Here is a 21,800-nt window from a genome sequence, read left to right as displayed (position 1 = left end):
AATTTTTATGCTAAAATCTACTGCAAATACCTCTCTTACTATATTGGCTCTTTATTTCTTCCATAGCTAGAGCCAAAACCTTTTTAAATATGTTTACCACAGGAACATTGTTCACAGACTTCTATTGGGCTGCTATGTACTACTTCCCTCTTCTGGGCTGCAGCAACTTGAGACACGTTTGCAAAAGTTTGTTTATAAGGGCTGAGGTAGAGACTTGGGAAGCAGGTGATTAAATGAGTCAGCCAAAGATAAGTCAATATATATATGTGCAACGCTTTAACAGGATGTTGTCAGAAGAAACTTTTTTGTTTTGAAAGTTAGCAGCCAGTACAACAGGTGAAATTTGGGACCATCTGAAATCAATTATGTATTTACCCTTGACTTCAGTGAAACTATGGTTCTCTGATATTTCAAATAATAACAGAAATGGTACACTGGGCAAGCTGTGACTGTCTCAGAAACAAACTGAGCCAAAATTTAGAAAATCCACTGATTTTACTTTTAGTATGTCTTCTTGAAAATAAACATCTCTGATAAGCAGCCTCTCAAAGCTTTCTCTGATTATCCATTAGAAATTCACACATTTAACAAAAGTACTTCCAACAGGTCACCAAAAGCTGCTACAACTCCCGAACTTCACAATCCTAGACAAATATAGCTACAGCCTTGAAAATGAAAGGCTTCATACAACTCGTTGTCAGTTTTCTACAAATGCTTATTACTATTGGGTTTTATCTTTAAAAGAATATTATCAAAACCTCATTTTTGTACTTTGTGCTAGATAACTTACTGGAAAGGCAATTGTATTTTTTGACCTAGTTACGGTTTGTCTTAATACATTAGGTATAGACATTCTTGATAGGACATCACAAATAGTTTGTTGCTCAATCAATAATTTTGACAGAACAGATGGGAAAAGATTTAAATATCTAAACAAATTGTCTGCACACCTATGTTGTGAAAGAAAACTGAGAACTTGTATATACCAATGCACTGTTAATTTAAGGGGAAAAAACTGTTTTCAATTAACCTTACAGTTCAGGTGGAGTGTATGTTCCTTAAGCATTCCTAGTAACCCTTCACACATTTTTATTGCTACAGTTGTTGGTCTGCTAACAAATATTCACCCACATATTATTCAACAAAAGTTAAAAAGTATATTTGTTAGAACTTTATATCAAATGTGGTACCTGCTGCAACAATGAGAAAGTATATAATCTAATACCAATGAACAAAGGTAACACACATCTTTTTTATACAAACAGACATTCAAAGAAAGCTACGATTGCCTATTATTATATAAATTTAGCTACTATAACTGTATTTTAGTATGATCAGGGAAAGTATTACTGCTTTTACAGTTAAAATCACTTGAACTGATACTGATTGCTTTCATTCTATAGAGCTGGAAAGAAAAACTGTCAAGGCTGTAAATGTTCTGGGAAATAGATACCTGAGAATTCAGTAAAGGAAGAGTTTTCTATTACTGCTCTGTTTTTTCCAGGTAGTTTTTCTCAATTTTGGAATAGTCAGTTTGTTCAACCTCTTACAAGAAACTGTGACTTCAACAGAATTTAAGATAAACAAAAGTCAAGCTATTGCACATGAATAAAGTATCCTAGCAAAGGACTCTTTAAGACATCACTGGCAACACTGACCTACCCCCAGTTAAAAAAAGAAAAAAGAAAAAAAAACTCCTCAAAAGTAAAATCTATTCAACGGACCAAAAAAAAACCCAACTGGGTAATACATCTCTATTGCAGAATTAACAGATACCTTTCAGAGGAGACAAGTGAAAACAAAAAGATTCAGTCTCTGATATCTCCACCAGTTTGGTACTATTGTGAGAAAAACTGAGAATCTATTCCTAACTCAATTATCACTGCACTAGCAGTAGTCTCCATAACATGTACTACCATACGATGCAAAACTTGTGTGAGAAGTAATAATGATAATATTGTGTTATTTCTTTCTGGTTGCTTGCCATTTTAGCTGAAAAGATTTTGAAATTTACCAATGTTAAACAGCATTTGTTCAACTTTTATCTTCCATTGCTTTCACAGAAACAAAAGACTTCTACTGAGACGGAAATAGTATTTGCATTGATTAAATGAAAATTAATGACAAATGTTTTAAACTTACAATGTTACCGAGACAGCCTTTATAAGAAACTTTTACTTTTTTATATAAAAATGTGGTTTTTGTTAGAAAATTGCTTTCTGTTTTAAAGTTCTGGTTTGAATACAGCAGTTTATTTACAGGCAATATGGAGCTAATTTGTTTTCTAGTCTTTTGTTTGTTTTATTATTTTTGTATATTTGTTACATATTTCCCCTTGAGAAGTCTGATACTGCATGTGGACAATTAGTTTTTGTGTCTGGTGAGATTAGCCAGATTGCATGAAAATTCAAATTCACGTTACATCACTGGTTATCTGGCTTCAGGAGAAAGTCTAACTTTTGTGCTTATAGCAACACAGCAACTCTGGTGTTGCAGCAGCTCTTCCATGTGTGTAACTGAGCATTAGTTTTTTCATACTCTCATCTAAATGCTTCCTGTCTTTTGATCTTGATAGTGGTGATTGCAAACAAATGATGTTCTTTCTAGTGTGGATACCCTGCCTTGTCCATGTTCCATCATATTCACCTCAGGGCCCTGTTGGCAATGCCAAGTTGCCAAAAATACTAGAATTCAAATTACTAACATTGTTGATGACTTAGGCACATAAGATGACACATTGTGGAACACTAAAGGATAGTAAGTGATTAAAAAAAAAAAAAAAAAAAAAGATCACATTTGAATTTTCATGAGGTACTAGCATTTCAAGATAAAACAACTTTTTGCATTTCCATTTCCTTTCAACATAAAAAAATAATTTGGTACTTGGAATTCTGGTGTGAAGAGAAAATTGTGAAATTCTCATAAATCAGAAAGGAAAATATTTTCAGGCATAGACACTCTTCCTTCCTCCCCATACTTCTGACCTGCTCTCACCAGAAATAAAATATAGACAGATCTACAATAGACAGCTGTTCAAGGGCACATGCCAACACTAAGATGTATTTCCACAGGTAAGACAAATTCTATTGTGCCTCTACTAGGAATCAAATTATACATGAAACAGATAAGTAAACAGAGAGTAAACACACTAAAACAATCCCTTTGAAACCAAAAGAAAAATTAATTAAGCAGAATATATCAACAGAACTACACTGTTTTGATACTGAGCAAGCTAAACTTATTTTAATGGAAATGAATAAAAAGCTGTCAGAAGTTGGGGTGTTTTTTTTTGGTTTTACAGAAAAAAAAATAACAAAAGCAAAGTGTTCTGTCACCATGGAACAGTTATACTTCATACTATATGTTAAGACAAACATAATAGGTGATACCTACTTAATTATCAAAAGACAAAATAATTACGGCATCAGTTTTCTTAGGACACTTCCCAATTAAATATTCAACAGATTAGTTTTTAATTCATCAAGTAAAATATATTTCACCTACTGAAACATTATAAAAGGAATCTTTGTTTTGTTTATAACTCAACAGATATTTATATCAAGACCCAGTTAAACAAATGCAAGGAAATAAACAAATCCTCATTCCTTGTACAGAAGGTAGGTCCTTGTACAGAACAGTTCACATACAAAAACCTGATCCCTGTTTTGTGAGATGCACCTCATCTACTTACTCAGCTTTACATTTGCCTATATGACAAACATGTAATGGTGCCTCGTACAGATTAGCTCTATGTCATACCTGTTTCCCAGGAAAAACATTAACATACGTATATATATTTAATCTTGTAAGAGGAGAGGTAAAATCTTTTCGTGATACTAGAGGTAAAATACTCTTACAGTCTACAGCAATACCAGTGTGGGATATTAAAGAAAGATCCTCTGGCAACTTCCTTCAAATATAGGAAACAATTGATTTGAATGCATCTTTTTAAAGAGAAATAAAAAAAACACAACTTCCACCTTTAAAGTCTCTATCTGATAAAAATTAATATTCTATATACGGACAAAAGAATGCTATTGAATATACTTTCATAAATTTACATTGAATGCTAGTAAGTTCCATTTCTTTCTAATAGTGAAGTTTTCGGGGGGGGTTTGCCACTCTATTTTGTTCATTCTAACTTGGCAATCAAAGATTTTTATTTTTACACTATTACAGAAGTGCATTTTTCTACGTTTCCAAAACCACCTTATTCAACCTTCCCCATCTGTCACCATCTGCTTCTTTTTAGCATGTACTTTTTGTGTGATCACATAAGCATGTGAAAAATAACTAACATTCAGATGATTGTCTGCTGGTACATTTGAGAACTGGGCATAATAAAAGTGAACTGCCAAAACGTACTTAACACTTCTAATTTTGTTGGGTCTTGCATGTGAGCTACATTTGATTTTCAAACTGTTTTACAGTTGGAAAGTTGATCAGGTACTCTAACTCAACAGTAAAACTGAGACTACATAATTAGCTCAGTGCTAAAAAGATTACATTCAATGAGAGGAATAAAACCCAGAAATCCATCCACAAGAGTTCACACACTGATCCTGATGGACTCAATCTGCACCAGGTTGCCAGAGGCAGGATAATGTGCTACAAGGAGCCTACACCTGGATGGTCACAACCTGTGTCTTCGGTAAGCTGCCAAAGGACAAGGAATAAAGGACTCCCGTAATTTAAGTATCTAAGAAATCTCATGGAAAGGTAGGAGGAGCAAAGAAACTAAGACAAGAGTGGAAATGCATAGAAATTCAATGCAGTCCCTTAACAATACAGCAAATGCTGCTTCCAAATGCAAAATAATTGGAAATTGCCATCCAGGCACAAACACTGGATGGTGGAAGTGTCAGCTGCCAGAACCCTGTCATGCTTCAGCATAACATTTCTGCATACTATGCACTTCTTAATAAAGCTTACAAGGTCTGTAAAAAGAACAAAAGAGGTACGAAGCTAGAGAAACAAATTATCTCCCACTCTCCAAAAATATATTAACCTCACTATAAGAGAAATTCATACATGAAATTCTTTCTCTCTTGTTAGAGTACCACCATAGGCCTCTCAGATCTTTAGGAAAACCGTTATGAGACAGACTACAAACATATTTATACTACCACAGACAATCTGGGAGAGTGTCTCATTAGTCCTTCAAAAAGAAAAAAAATTAACAGAAGTGAATACCTCGAGAAAAATGAAAAGAAGCCTAATAACAACAGAAACTACCCTTCCCCCTAAATAATCCCCCAAAAGCCACCAATGATCAGGCTTTATTAATGACTGTCAGTGATAACTAAACAGGATTGAGAATTTGTTCTCTAAAGCATGATGGAAGACAGAGCTTAAAATTAAAGTTTCTTTTGCACTGTTTCTGCTAACAGTATTTCCAAGTTCCAACTCTGAAAGTTCATACTGCTCTTAAAGCCCCATGAATGCAAATGCCATCTAACAGCATTTCAATAGCTACTTTCCCTTAATTTGTCCCATTTTTTTTTGCAAATTCCTCTTTTTCTCATTCACTTTTGTTATCCAGTAGTTCTAGAGCTAGAAAATAAGGGTATTTAACCATTTTTATAAAGCACTGAAAAGCTGCACAAAATTTTGAAAAGCACATTGCTTAGGTGCCTCAAATATCTTTTAATTCAAATGAAATTTAAAGGAAAAGGAAAACTGGATGAGCCACTACAAAATTCATTCCATCCTTCAGTTCTTCTGTATTCAATTCTCCAGCTCCTCTTCATTTTCTTTAAGTTGGTCATTATTTCTACTGCCCTTCTTCCTTTACATCTCTCTCTGCAAAGCACTCTATTTGCTTCTATTAAGAGAAAATTTGCAAAATAAAATAATTGTCTCCTTTAGTCCAGCTCAGATCTCTTTCCTGCTCACAACTGCATTTTTCCACCGTAAGAAAAAGCTTTTAATCTCTAATCTGTGTTTTCTGGCACGTCAATCTCCCTATAAATCCATCTGATTTATTTCTTAATTCCTTTTACCTCCTTTTAAATTCTCTTGTTATCTGCCTTCTTATTTTACTCAAATTCTTCTCTCTCTTCTATTAAAAAGAGTGCTCTTGGATATATTATCCATACAATAGAGAACACCATGTTCTTTACTGCATAACAGGCTGCTCCTCTTTAAATCCTCTCTTTAGCTAATCTCTCTCAATAGGCATCAGAGGATCCATGATTGCTTCAGTTTGTCCATGATATCGGCTATTTTCATCCACTTCTTGGCAAACAAGCACTTTCATCCTCTTCCCCACATGTGAAGAAGCACTTCATATTGCTATTTCTCCCTGCATTAAAATCCCTCTTTAAAACTCTCCTTTGCTACAATGACTTCAAAAACTTAAACATCAACTATAACGCTAGCCAGTACTGTCTCACTGCATTCCTGTGGTTCCCTTTCTGCCCAAATCCATTAGCTCCGACTCATATGTGGTAAACTGTGCGGAAGATCATCTTATTCTCAGCTAGACAAGTTATCAGACTGCCTTTGGCAAATATCCTGATCCAATACAAGTGTTACAAAGAATTAAATAAATATATAGCTGCACTAGTGACAAAATGCTTTTCCTGCCTCTACAACATCTGATAATCTGCATACAAAACAACACTCCTACAAAATTCAACTTCAGTTCCTCTAAAAACATAGCAATTTTTCTTCTTGTTATGAAAATATCTTAAGAATAGTTACTCTGATTTGGACAGGGCCTTCCAACACAGGGCATCATCGTTCCCCTTGCTGAATTTCAGTCACTTTCAATGGTCAAGTTCTAGATTTTGGGTCACCCATACATCATTTTACTCTCCAAAAAGTAAAAGCTGAAAGTGAGAAACGAGGTGAAATGTGGGGAAAGACAGCTGCTGCTTTTCAATAAATAATTTTATCTTTTATTTCTCTGATGTAAAACTCAGGGAAACGATTACATATGATCTCCCTCTCATTTCTAAAAGGATAACAGAAAACATTTGCCAAACAAGCATAGTGTACCACATCTTAAGATCTCCATCATTACTACTGGTCTCATGATCTTCTCATGTCTATGGACAAAGGATATGAACCTACTCTGGTCTTATTTATTGTCACACATCTTTAAGTGATAAAGAGTTAGACAAACTATATTGAAATGGTTTTGCATTTTTTTTTTAAAGAAAAGTCTTTGTTCTTTAAGGAAAGTGTTCATCCACCTATTCTGTACTTTTATGCTGACAAAAATTAACTCGATCCTACCACTTTCCCTGATATTAAACTATATCTAAATATCTTTGATTAGCTTCATCTATGAAGAGTCATTTGACTTATCATCCATGGAGTCCCTTACAGTCTAGTCCGTAGCCAAAACATCTTTTGATCTGTTACTAAAAAGATGAAGATCTACAAAATGAATATCAGGTATTCCATCTTGTATCTTCTGTGTGACACCAAAAATCAGTACCACAGTAAGTGCCTTTTTATAGCTAACATTAGTACTTAGTCCTAAGGAAGTACTTTGCCAGTCCATAATGGAAGTCAGCATCTTGCTGAAAAGTGTAATCTCATACAAGAAATTACCCTTGTAAAGGATTAGAGCTACAAAAACTTTGCTTCCTCTACACAAGAAGCTTGGTTTCATGAATATTTATCCTCAATGATCAAATGAAAACTATCAAAATCCAAAATGCTTTTAAGTGCCACAGGTTATATACTACAGTCACTAGTAATTTCTCAGTTTTATTCTTTATTTTCTTTACCAAGCAAGTGATATCCTGTGGAAAAGTCAAAAGGTCCCATCCTGCCTTTGCGACTGCAAACATCGCAAGAGAAACATTTTGTCTTTTCTGTAAAAATTCAAGAAGAGTGTATCTTCACTTCCTAAATGAGATCATAATTCATCTTTTTCATATTAGATCTATCTTTATTCTCTGGCATCACAACAATCTTCAGTGTGAAAGCATACTTTGAAGGACAACAGTGGAAACAGACACCTAAGAAACCAAAGTCTTTTCTTCCTGAAAAATTACCAAGGAATAAAAAATTATAAAATATTTTGTGTCTTTTAAATAGGGAATACTGCTAAATCGTAGAACAATAAGAAATGTTAAGCATTACCACTACACTTAAGAAATAAGGTTTGCATTAATTCCACTGCAGAGCATAAAGTTATTCTATTATTTATCAGATAACCAAATTATTGTCAAAAATCTACAGAATTTCACAAATAAAAAAAGCTACTTACAGCTGGAATTCTTCAATAATTGTGAATGAAATGTACATTCATGTTGTAAACATATATGTCCCTACTATTTGGCAATGGCAAATATCTTCTTCACAGAGAATGCATTCATTCCCTACTACCTCTTATGCTTGGAATGTGACTATGTAAAACAGCACACACCCAATGCTATCTTAGTTTTTTTTGTACTGTACAATACTGGGGTTAGATTACTGTGAAGGATTTGGACAGTGGGATTTGGACAGTGGGAAAGGAACGTACATGTGGAACCAGCTAGCTTAAAGCCCTGGCTGGACACCTCTGTATCTGCACAGCACTTCGTGAAGGTATGCATAAACATTCAGATAGGTGTCAGGAACAAAAACAACAACAACAACAACAAAAACAATGGCTGTGCAGAAAAGTAATCTGAGCTCCAATGACTAAAGTTGACTCCAGTGTGGCAATCTCATAAAAGGTTTTTCATGTAGTACACTGTTCACTTGATCTTTTTATGGACAAGAACATTCTTCTGGATCTGCTAGATATTAACACGGTCAGTCTCAGGCCCTATACGAAAGGTCAGACCTCATTAATACAAACAGCAGGAGCCTTTTCAACACAGGTTGGACCACTTCAGTCTCAGAAACATGAGGTTTGTAGGGAACACACACCAAGAGTCAAGCTTATTTTCAGACTAAGAGCTGTTCTGATAACACCTCGGGAAATAATTCTGTATGGATCAACAGGCACACCTTCACATGAAAGAATATCATGGCAGGAGGGAAGCCACCTCACACAGGCTAGCTACTTCCCATTTTTCTGTTAGAAGCAATTGTAACCCGGTTTTCACAAAAAGATGCAAGAGCAAGTGGGACTGCATGCTTAAAGCACTGGTCCAACAAGCATTTAGAGAACCAAGTTCAAATTCTTGTTTGGAACTGAATCCTTAACTCTTGCCAACTCCCTTAAGAAACCATGCAAAAGCATAGAAGTTTCACCTAAAAGGAAAACACTAAGTCAGCTCTCAATCTGTCAATCTTTGTCAGTGGAATAGTTCCTGGGTTAGCTGCTTTCCGACTGATAGACAGAGACCTTGGAGTACCCTGAGTGTTATACAGTACACTACCACAGCATACTGTGTAACTACAACTAACTTGGTACATGGGATGCTGCACCAAATGGCCTGGAGAAGGGAAACAGCCATTACAATTGACCTAAACGAAGGAGGAGGATACAAAAGTATTACTAAAGGACAGCTGCTGAATGGATCTCCACCAAACTGGAAAGTATCTGGCTTCTGAAGAGAGGCTGAAGAGTATCTGCATGTACAATACACTTATCATGGCTGGACAAAATGTAAATATATGCTGCCACTTCTCTTGGGAAAAAAACAAGCAGGAATTCACCACGGCAACATGCTAAAAGTCTAGCCACAACAATAGTTCTCAAAATCCGCAATTTGTCAAAAACAGTAAGACTTTGGTCTGAATGACCAAAAGATAATGATTTCTAAGGCCTAAAATACAATGAACAGTGATTTTTACATGTTTATCCTCAATCAGCATGAAGATAGATACAACTGTCTCTCAGGTTAGCAACTACCCAGCAATGTACTGGTAAAAACTATTACAGCAACAGAAAGTACCACAGGAAAGCTTTCTTTTTTGTAGCTGTGTTCATATATTGCTAACTTCACCCTTTTAAATGTGAATGTGTGGATAAAGGCACTGAGTCTTCTAATGCCATATTGATATCTGTTATCTCCTCTAATTTTGGCAAAAAAAAAAAGAGCATGCCCTAGAATCTTTACCTCTGAGGTACAGGAGGGTGAGTTCTATCTATGCTCCCAGAGTCAATGAGGCTCAATCTCCTACAAGACAGGTTTGTACAGGATGGACTTCCAAAAATACTTACAATGGGAGGTGGAGAAGAGGATGGGACTGTTAAAGAGCAAAAATGCAAATTAGATCACGTAGCTTGTTGAAAGTGCCTAAACCCCAGAACAATCAATTGCTAAGTTTGATGGATGACAGCAAAGGTTTCCAAAAGCGAGAAGCAGACGAAAGAAACTGAAAAGGTTCTCTTTGAGTGCGCTCTTTGAGAGTGTTTTCAGGACTGCTGACAAGAAGGCAACAAGGAGGTGAGAGCTGGCAATGACAACTGTAGTCTATCACAATGAGAACAGTACCACCCCTTGTGCTTGCTGTTTTAGCTGCTGGAATAAGTTGCTGCGGCTAGAAGACACAAGAAGCGGCTACTGTATCAAGCAAAACAGTTGAAAGGACAACTTCTAAGCAGTCATGAGAAGAGCTCAAACTAGGTTAAGAATGGCTCTGGAATCCTTAAAGCAGACAGATGTTGAGCGTGTCTGCGCACTAAATAGGAAGAAGACACGTCAAAAAATTTTAAATGGATAGCAAAAATCCATATCCATCTTTCCTGGAATCTATGGGACGGAGTTTGGCAAAAGAGACCAGATATCAGCAAGTTTATCTTCAAAACTAGAGCAGCTGATGACTTACCAAACAGCTATAATAAACAAACACACGTTACCAAACAAAATTATTTTGGTATTTCAAATCTGTAGCCTGAGTGCATAACGGCTCAGATTTTTCTTCACTGCTGAAAGAATTAAGGAAGATGGAACCAGATGGATGAAGAGAAATGTAGTGTCTCCTAAGAATACTGATTCTTTCTTTATAGTAGGAGAAAAACAATGTATCAAAAGATCTCGTTACGATCTAAATTAGTTTCATTAACTGTAAGTGCCATATTAAACTCATAACAAACTATGAACAGTTTCAATTTCCTCCTAGAGCGCAAATTAAGGAGACATTGAATTAGCTTTAAGAAATTTAGAAATAGAATCCTCAAACCCGATCATCCTAACATCTTGAGCACCAGCCAATAGTATCCAGAAGGTGAGGTGTACCAGTCAGTTTCCTTGATCTTCCTTAATTGTGAGGTTGTGAATAAGGTATCAAAAGCAATCTAAAACAGCTTGTTGAGATAGGGTCCACGGCTTGATGTTGCTACTAAGGATTCAATACTCCCAGAATCAGGAGGGCAAACAGCCAGACTGAATCAGTGCCTCTGTCTCCCTCCTTTAATCTAAGGTACATTCTTCTTCAGAGAGATATGAAATGGAGACTTTTGGGTGGTGCTGAGTTGCGGCAAAAGAATGCTTCTTAAAAAAATGGTGAGATTGAAGAACCTTGTCAATCCCTTTAAGTTGCTGAGAAAGTCTATCAGTGCCAGTGTCAGTGTTCCTTGAATGAAGACAACAATGGAAATAATGGCTTACTCGGGATTCATAGAATCCTTGGCATTAAGTAAAGAAATAATGCTGTCTCTCATGTCAATACTAGAGCTGCATTTGGCAGTCCAAGAGGAGAGGCAGAATGACATCTGCTAGCACCAGTCAGTACAGTTGACTTAAGTCAGACAGGACAAGAATCAAATGTTGACACCTTTTTTTCAGTAGGCATTAGTGTGAGAGCTGACAGCACTAATACTGGAGCATTTGGTAACTTGAGCTTCCTCAGCAGATCTTAGAGTGGCCAGATGAGAGCTGTGAAAGGAATCAAAACAAGGCCCTTGTGACCATCTTTTTGGCAATCCCTGAAAAGAACAATGTTTAGTACTTCTGAGTATTGACTAGTCATAAAGGTAGGGTGACATACTCTGGATGCGACCTGGGCATATATCCTGGGAAATGTCTAGTTCTTGAGGCTGGTGCCTCAACCAGGTTGGAAATTGATACACTCACCGTTTTTAGCAGAAATATCTAAAATTTCAGTTTCCTGCAGCTGGGGGGTTGGATAAAATCGATCAAGCTCAGTACCTTCCTGTTCACCCTTCCCTCCACTGAAGCTGCATAAACGCTAGCTATATAGCTTAGTTAAGTAAGATTCATATGTTCTGAGTGACGAGGGATTATTTCTGAAGAAATTTTTGGAAGATAAGATGTTCGATGAAAGACGGCAAACATGAGAAGGAAAAATGCATGTTAAAGGCCATTTTAAAGGCTAAGAAGCACAGCATCAATATACGTACAGACTATCACTAAAAAGAAAGACTAATAGCATATACAATTCTGAATAAAAATAGCATAGTATTAGTGACAGAATAGTCAGTCAACTTTTTGATGAATTATGATGAGCTGAATTATGATGAGTTTTCATCACACAAACACTATAGTCTACAATGACATGAAAAATAAACATTTTATGCTGTATTGGAAGAATATATTCTAAATCATACCTCAGGTGCCAGGTATTCTGGAGTACCACAGAACGTTTTCATAGTTGCTGCATCTGTGATCCCTTCTTTGCAAAGTCCAAAATCTGTAATTTTTATGTGTCCATCTTTATCCAACATTAGATTTTCTAACTGCGTATTGGGGAAAAAAATGTTCCCTTAGTATTTCTTAAAAGGAAAGGCTGATGCATTATATCAATTTTTTAAAAAAACTATGAAGTTATTGCTCGCAATGCAACATAATAAAGCTATAATTTACAACAGCATTTAACAGCAGTTACTGTTATACCATTTAAATAATTACTTAATACTATTTTACAATTCACAAAACTAAATCATAGCTCAGTGAAAGCATAGCCTTTCAGTCTGAAATTTAAAATATTTGGTGCATCTTCTACAGAAAGCAAGCAAAATCATTTTCCAAATATTCTCAAGAGATAATTATATAATTCAAGGCTACAATCATGACTATCATTCAGTAAGACTTCATAGGTTTCCTCTGCTGATACATGATCTTCATTTATGAAGATATATTTTACTTATTGTAGCATCATTAAAGTTAGTATTTATCCTTTAAAAACACCACTCTTTGAAAATAAATCCTTAAAATATTTGCATCTTCCACAACCTTTTCAAGAGCAGAGGGAAAAGTGGGAGAAGAGAGGCTACTAATGAAGAAAAAATGCTAGATAAATTCCTCCTTATATACTTACAAAAAAAACTGTAATTCTTATTACTCCTGAATGTGTATGTGTACTTCCGAATGCTTCGCATTGCTTTTTAAATAAATAAACCTTGCTTTGAAATGTGCAAATAAAATATAGCCTATTAGGAAATATTTAAAGAACAGGAATGAAAACTACTGCAATATTTACTGAGGATTATTTCAAAAACATGGCTAACATCACTTTCTCAAAGCTTTTTGGATAGGTTATTAGCAATAATTTTAATATATACAACTAAAAACAAGTAAAACATACTTCTGAACAACTTTTCTCAACAAAGCAGCATTATAAGGTATATACGGAAAATGTCAACCAAGAACAATGATAGTATCGTCTTCCTAAGCCTGCATAAACTCAGGAACAGTTCAAAGGTGTTTATTTCTCTTTGAGTGAAACAGCTTCATAAAAGAAGAGTCAGATAGATGACATGTAATGAAAGATTCATAAAGTGAAATACCTCTTTCCTTAATATTTAGAATTTAAACTTAAATTTAATATCATGACCTATCATTCCTTGACCAACTTGGTATTTTTCCAAGATATCATATTATTCCGTGTTATTACAACAGATTCTGCTACAGTTGAGTACACCAGTATTTTGGGTTTTGTCTACTTTCCTTAGCAGAACTTGCCTGCAACAGACTTTTTCTCTACAGATTCTCTACTGGAAGTACACAGATGGAACTGGAGTAGTGCATATGTATAATGGAAAAATACATCTCTCATACAAAAAATTAAAGGCTTTTTATAGGAATAAAATATTTATTTCTCTGTTGCCTCATGGAATTTAGAGGTTCTTCCCACATAAGTTAGAAAATGCTGTTGTTGAAAACAGGGGCATTTTCCATGGAATTTGGTCGTACAGAGAGTACTTGCAGCATAGGACACAAAGAGCTGCAGATGACAGAGGAAATAAGTATCAAATCTTATGAAAAAAAGCAAAGCAAAAAAAAAGCAATCAAACAAAAATGTTCTTTCTTCTTTTCTTCTCACTCTAAGCACAGGCAAATCTATGATGAACTACATTCTAGCGTTACGCATCTTTCCTAAGATACGTAAGACAAAGTAATTTAAAAAGTAAAACTTTAGTGTTTTGAACTATTTTAAATGTTCTTAGATCATACAAGAACATACTACTTTGGTGACATAAATTGAATGCAGTCACATTTTCCCCCTTCCAAATTTTCCTGATTTTGGGAAATAAAGAAATATATTGGAGATTCTTGTTGAAATCTGATTTAAGTTATAACTAATGAGAAAAAGGATCGGAAGTTTGTATATCTCCCTCAGCTGCTATCATTAGGGTGTGCCTTTTTTTTTTTTTTTTAATCAAGTTAAAGTCAAGGAACATATCTATCTATAGATTACTGTAGCAAAATGTTTCCTCCAGTATCACATTTAAACTGAACACAGAGTTTTTTCCCCATTAACTCTGAATAGTGTAACTTTATAATTACTTTGTGTTTGTCCCAATAGTCTCTGCAAAAACAAAGATTTGATTACTCTTTTTTTCTTTTTTTTTTTCCTTTTTTTTTCCTTTTTTTTTTTTTTTTTTTTTTTTTTTTTACCTTGAGATCACGGTACACAATCTTCCCAGAATGCAGATAGTCCAAAGCAGAGACAATTTCTGCACCATAGAAGCGTGTGCGGTCCTCTGAGAACACCCGCTCTCTCGACAAATGGAAAAACAGCTGCAGGGTAAACAGCAGGGACAGGATTGTAATAATTACTGATTTAGTGGGGGAAATTAACACAAACATAAAACACCTCTCATCACCATATTGTGATGATAGATAGTATACTCTCGGTGGACACTCAGCACTCTTAGACAGCAGCTGGCTTATCTTTTCCAGTTTTCCAAAGGGAGGAAGCGAGCTGTTAAATCAGCGTTTTAATCAATATACCAATCTTGTTTAAGGCATTCTGCTTGCTACTCATTTAACCTTCAGTTACCAGAGAAAAAAAAAGTATGCAGCAGCCTCATTCTGTACTTCTCCCTTTTCCACTTCCTCACATTTTTATTTTAAGCTATGGAGAAATATCATTAAAACGCTAAGGCACTGGTTCTGCCTCAAGTTCTTCAGTAATTTAGTAACTTTGAACTGAAAAAACATCTAGGCAGACTTCAACCAAACAGCTGATTTTGCCTTTTACAACACCACCTAAATCATAATGCTAACCTGTCACAGTCATTAGAAAAAGCAAACAGACAACTGTTCAGGGCTTATAAAAATGATTCTATACATACTGTATTGTTATTATTACATTACTTTGCCATATTATACATTTGTCTCCCTTTCAAAACTTCGTAATTATCACACTACTTTGCAGCCACTTCTTAAACTGAGAAGTGTTAGTCAAATAGTATTGCCAATAAATTCAGCTGCAATGAAAATGTGTAAGGTGAAGCTGAAGTTTTGTAATGTTTTCAGCTTCTTATCAGATAAAGCATCGTTTCCAGGATCTGGAACAACACAGAAAACTCGAATTTGGCTATTTAATACAAATTTACTCTGAAATGGACAGTTTCATTTTCTGTGTTAAGAACACTTGGGAAGTCTTTAAACAGAGATTAGTAAGTATATTTCTGTATTCTATATAAGAACAAATGGACCTTGTTCCTTACTCCTTCAAGTTACAATGTGTTTGTTTTTAGTGCAAGAGCTAACGAGCAACAAAACAGAAACACAGAAAATAGGTTCATTTATAGATTACAGACACACAAGGAAATCCATAGCAACAACGTATATTATTTTCAATTTCATTGCTAAAAATATCAAGTAATTGAGAAATCCAAAATCGCAGGCTACAAAAGAAAGAAACAGTAACATGTTCAGTCTGCCATTACCACCTTACATTTGTGGGAAATCTATACTGGTAACATGGCCCAGGACAGCTCAAGAATTACTGCAGTTATTTTCAACGTGTGAATTTTTCAAAAAGTAATTACATAGTCCTACGAACATTTAAAGTCAACCTTTTCCTCGACAGTCATACCTCAAGAAAACATTTATTACTTCCTTTTGAGCCTAAATAAACCAAGCCTTCTGCCTGCCTATATTTGTATAAGCAGAGACTTCATGGTAAATTGAGAAACTGCAGTTTAACATACATTCGATGAATTGGGAATGCTTCATTTTTGTTCACTGAATCTGTGCTGCTTGCTCAGCCTCTTCTCGAACGCTCAGAGCCCCTGTATAACACTGCAATTCCTGCATGACAAAGTATCAGTATTTTGTAGGTATTTCAATTGCTTCTGCTGCTGGTTTCTCTCCTTAAGGACCAATCCCTGATTATGTCATCACACCCACCTGCAGTAAACCACAGTCTGCACTGACTGTCCCATGGCTTAATTGCCAGCATAAATTAAAGATACGTATCATCTAAACAACTACGAGTCTGTTTTTGTCTCATACATTATAACATCAGGAAAAGAGTAAATATATTTCTAAATTTTTTAAAAAGTTTTTCCACACCTCACCTGCAGGATATTTATTTAAACAGACAACAAATGCTGTTAAATAATTAGACCTTCATCCAAAAAAAGACAAACGCTCTTGTGTAATTTATGTACCTATAGCTGTTCTGTGATCTCTTTAAAAAAAATAAAGCTAATGTCACGCTTTTTCAGAGATTTTTTGATTGACTCCAAATAATTCAAAATAAAGGGCAGCTTTTGATCACCTTTTTAAGTGTACAGATAATGGATGTATTCCATAAAGTTATGTCATAACATCTAGTTAGCCCTATATTCTTATCTGTGCAAGGGACTATTACAATTTGTTGTATGAAAAGGAGACTAATCCAATAGCTGAACAGCAAAACCTTGGAAAATTCTGAAACCTCAGGATATTTATCAGCAACACATATATTATTTTTTGTAAGAAGAATCTGATACTTGATAACCACAGTAGACAAAGATGTTTTTTTCATTAGTATTTCCAACAAAACATTACCAATATTCATTCAAAATACTAATTTCAAAGTACTACGGCCAGTCAGAAGCAAATAGCAATAGCTGTTTTGCCATATAGCAAAACAGATAGTTTACCAAAGACACTCTGAGTTCTTAAGTCAATTTATCTTAACGTCATATCTGACAAGGTTTCAAAAGCCCAAGGAAGATTTCTAACTACTGTGCCTGTCCAAATCCCCTTTGCCAGCGATTCACAAAGCAGAGACACACACAACTGAATCAATCCTGAAACATCTCCCTTACATATGACTAGATGCAAAAATAATAAGCACCTTTTTGACATTATCATGGCTCAGAAAGAATGAATTATCAAACCAGAGAGAGTTTAAGAGAACACAGGTCAATGAGGGCTCTCCTGAGCGGAGCGGTGAGTTATTCTCCTGGGAGCTCTTTACCCACTCGAGATGCTGGAATCGCTCTGCTGCTCCCACAGCAGCTACTGAGCCCCCCAGACTGCAGCCTGGTGCAGCCTACAGAAAGCAAAACCAGCCGCAGACTGCCGTGATCAAGCCCCTCCTCCGTATGCACCTGACGGGCTGGCATCAGCATGGGTACGGACCGCGAGAGATGTCCAAGGCAGACATCTCTGTGAATCAGAGCCCCTGCAAAAGTTTTAGACATAAACTTGTGGCAACCTCCTTCCCAATCAGTATTTGTGACTAACCACATGTGAAACAGTAGGGACCGGAGGCCTTACTCACCTGAGAAGTACAGCAGGCAACAGGTCAGATAGCAAGCACGAATTACTTTGCAAATATGCAAAACACTGCAAGTTTACATTACACTCATTTGTTATAAACATTGTTCATATTACTACAGCACCAGAGTTATTACAAACCATATATGCTAATTCTGAATGAAAAACATATTTAGATATAAATGTATGTTAAAATTCATACACTCAGATACATGCTAAAGATTCTAAAGTAAACAAAAATAGTAATAGAAAAATTTAATTCCATTAAACTACAGCAAATTTTTCTCTTAAAAATATACAGAATGGCATTTATTAGTTATCTTGGATTTCTTTCCAATTCCATAAAGAAATTTTCATCAGCTAATTATTTAGTTGATTCACTATTTTGGAATGATTGTGTCCCTGGGCTGCTTTTACAACTGTAGCAACATTTCATTTATTGTATCAGGTAATGAAAAGAAGAAGTTTGATGTAAAGTTAGAAGAAAAGCTTCATATATTTGCATTATTCATTGATTTACATTTATTAAATACGAGATAAATTCATTTGAATTGCAATAGCAACAGATTTAGCACATTGTGTGCATAACTTTTTAAATGCTATACATTAACTGTAACATTCAAATATATATAAGTAAGTATCTGACAGTGCTATAATTATAATGAGGACTGTAGCTATAAATTTGCTGGTACGTCTTCATTTAAAAACTGCACAACAATGTTGCCGTGATATTTTTCTAATAAAAAGTTCTAATGGAAAAATATTAACAAATAAAACCAGAAGTCAAATATGAGAGTACATTCAACTGCAGAACCAAGTATATATGCTGCCAAACATGTAAATATGTATACAACCTTATATACATCAATATGTTAAGTTTCTACAGATGTTAGTGAGACAGGTAGTGTGCGGATACTTGTATAGCTGGCTCCCACAATTGCATAATGGGTTTGCTCAGCTCTGCAGTTAAACACACTTTATATTTGACTGTTGGTTTGATTCTTTTGCAGTAACAAAGTGACTTCAGTGTCACTTGCAGTAGCAGCCTTGATAATTTTGATCATTTGATTACTTTTCAGACTTTATACCACTTCTAGGCAAATTCTTACCCAAAGAAATATAGGGATCTTATTTTGGACTGTAAGAATTTTAGGACAAGGAATATACTCTCTCTTATGTAGAGTTCAGGGAAAGAACACAGGACACAATCCAAATAAAATGAAGAAGTTTATAACAATACTCAGTTCTTTTTCATTAGATTTGTTGTAAACCCTCTGTATTTTTTTTCTGGACACTAATAGCAGTTGTTCAATTACAACAAACCATTTGGTTCTTTCTTGCCTAATGAACTGAAGTAAGAGCTGCAGAGAAAAAAAAAAGCCAAGTAGAAGACAGAACTCTGGTGTGGATAAACCATCTGAATAAATTTTAGAGTCTAATTTTATTATGTTGATAATTACTAATTAAGTCTTGTAACAGAGTATAGAATCTGGAATTATCCTGAAAGTGCAAAACACAGAAATTAATCAACTTATCAATCACCTTAATCAATGTATTCTGCAGAGTAACGTATGTAATAAATTTAATTCTCAAAGCTTTTAAACCTTTATTGCAAAATACTGGAAATTAAAAATGGGAAACATACTCCCAAATATTCCCTAACAAAGAGCCATTCTTAGAATACCACTCTTATATGATAGTTTATATCATTTTGTGCAGCCTAGGATTTTGGGGAACATTGTAATATACTATTAGCTTGCTGTATTCGCATAGTAATCAAAATTATATGGATTATAAAAAGAAAAATAGACAAATAAATACTTGCAGGAAAAGCATCAAGACAGCCTTACACTTTTTTCTCAAACTGTTAGTAGGACAGGAACAGCAAAAGATGAAGGTAAATGAAGGACTTGGGTTTTTTTAATAACCTATGCTTGTTATTAGTACTGATAGCTTTGTTACTTGAAAATATTTAAATGAATATCCTGTATTTTGAAGCAAAAGAAAGAACACACAGTTTATCATGTAAAGTTGTAGATACTTGTTTACCACATACTGATAAAATATGCCATTTCAAAGTCTTGAAAACAGAATTAGGTCATCTCAACTAAGCCAAATGAATATTTTTTTACTTAAAATCAAAATTCAGTGTCTTGATGCTACTTTAATGTAGCTTCTTCAAGATCACAAAGCTATGGAGAAGTAAATACAATGCTAGAAGTACCCTCCTAGCTTTACCTTGCAACATAGTTTATAGCATCTGATTTATTTAATATTCTTAAATATTAGAGATCAACAGACATTGCTAAGCATTTATCCAGAGTCTGACAGCAACACTAAAAAAAAAAATAAAAAAAAAAAAAAAAAAAAAGAAGAAGAAGAAGAAGAAGTAAGCTTTCAGCCCACAACAAAGATTTCAAGATTGGGTCCTCAGACAGAAGAAAAGTAACTACAAAAATAGTCAGTATAGAAAAAATACACTCCATATTTCTGTATCTGAACAATTTGCTTGGAAAAAAACCCACAACCCTATAATGTTTTGCTTTTATATATTTAGCTACAGAAAATGCTTTTTTAAAAGGAAGTCACCATAAAACTAGGCAAGTAAGTATTTTGTACACAGCAAAAAAGCACACACGTAGACCAGTAAAACAGAAGCAGTTACATTTCATTAAAATATGTTCACTTACTAAGTGAGCCTAAGTAATACGAAGTTATATAGGCAAGAGAAGGTAAGGTAAAGTGTTGTTATTCTGGTGGGATATTACATTAAACAGGGATCTAGACATTTTACTGTTACAGAGGATTCTCGTTCAGTACCATTTTAACAAAATTTCTTCTTCAGAATGTAGTTCAGTGACCTTCTCTTTTATTGTTGTTGGTGAGTTTTTTTTCCTCCCTTATGCACAGGAAGAGGAACTGAAGACTCCTAGTACTGATCACAGTTTTTATTACTGCAGTAGGGCAGAAGGCTAAACTGTGGAGTTCCTTTGCTTTCATCTGGGTCAGATTCAAAAATACTAATATAAATTTTAAAAAACTCCTTCATTTGGAAGACTGAGTACTACACTCCTGGAAGATATAAAATCCATGAAAGTTTCCAAGCAATTGACCCCGGCACAACAGCTTAAATAAAAATAAATCTTTAATCTAAAGGAATTTTAAACAGAAGCACAAGTGAAGACGGTGCAGCTCTGAAGAACCAACATCAGAAGTAATACGATACTGCTACATTTCTTACTATAAGGATAGAATTAAATGAGTTTTCAACACCTTCAAAAACGAGAAACTATTGCAAGGAAACAAAAGTTCCTTGCAGCTTGGAGAGAGCAGTAGAGGGAAGCAGAAAAAGGGAATAGTATGCGTGCAGTATCAGGAGGCATGCTTACACAGGGCTGAAGTGCTGGCTAAATTTAGTGCAACCTATTTTCAACAGTTTTCTCAATTAACAAGTCTGTTTTAACAAATATGAAGTCCTTTGAATTTCTTAGCAACCCACTCTCAGTGAAGTGCACTGAAATCATTCCAAGGCCAATGGACAAAAGCAGGCTGCCAACAAGAAACCCACGATGCAAGATGTTTGCAGCAGTTGCCACAAAGAAGCAGCACTCAAGGCAGAGAAATAAACAGGAGATTCAGGCCTGATCAAAATCCGATGTCAGAATAGCCACAATAGTAAAGAGAGGAGTTGAAAACATTCCTGGTGGGCTCTGTTCTGCATTCTGGTAGGGCAGAAAAACATCTTTCAAAGAGACAGGCATCTAAATGATAGGCTGATGTTAAAAACATACTTTGAAAATGCAACCCCTAATTTTACTGAAATGCAACATATACAGAGAAAACTATGCAGAATGAACTGGTCTACAAGGAATTGCCTTTAAAACTCACTGTAAGTAGCACTAGCTTAATATTGGTGAGACAGATTTAATCCCCTAT

General features: G+C 35.0%; 1 protein-coding gene across 2 annotated transcripts in view; it reads right to left on the bottom strand.

Moving 5' to 3' along the window:
• The window catches only part of AKT3 (AKT serine/threonine kinase 3), a 158,605-nt gene that overhangs the window by 26,846 nt on the left and 109,959 nt on the right, over positions 1-21,800 (bottom strand). Inside the window, exons 9-10 of one of the 2 annotated variants that reach the window (XM_062572127.1) lie at positions 14,760-14,882; positions 12,470-12,598 (exon numbers count right to left, since the gene is read on the bottom strand). The exons of the other annotated variant lie outside the window; for it this stretch is intronic. Of the exons in view, the coding sequence (XP_062428111.1) occupies positions 12,470-12,598; positions 14,760-14,882 (252 nt within the window). The remainder of the gene's footprint in view (positions 1-12,469; positions 12,599-14,759; positions 14,883-21,800) is intronic. 2 annotated transcript variants of the gene reach the window in all.

Source organism: Rhea pennata, chromosome 3, assembly GCF_028389875.1.
Source record: "Rhea pennata isolate bPtePen1 chromosome 3, bPtePen1.pri, whole genome shotgun sequence".
NCBI lineage: Eukaryota > Metazoa > Chordata > Aves > Rheiformes > Rheidae > Rhea > Rhea pennata.
This window is presented reverse-complemented; position numbering and strand designations above follow the sequence as displayed.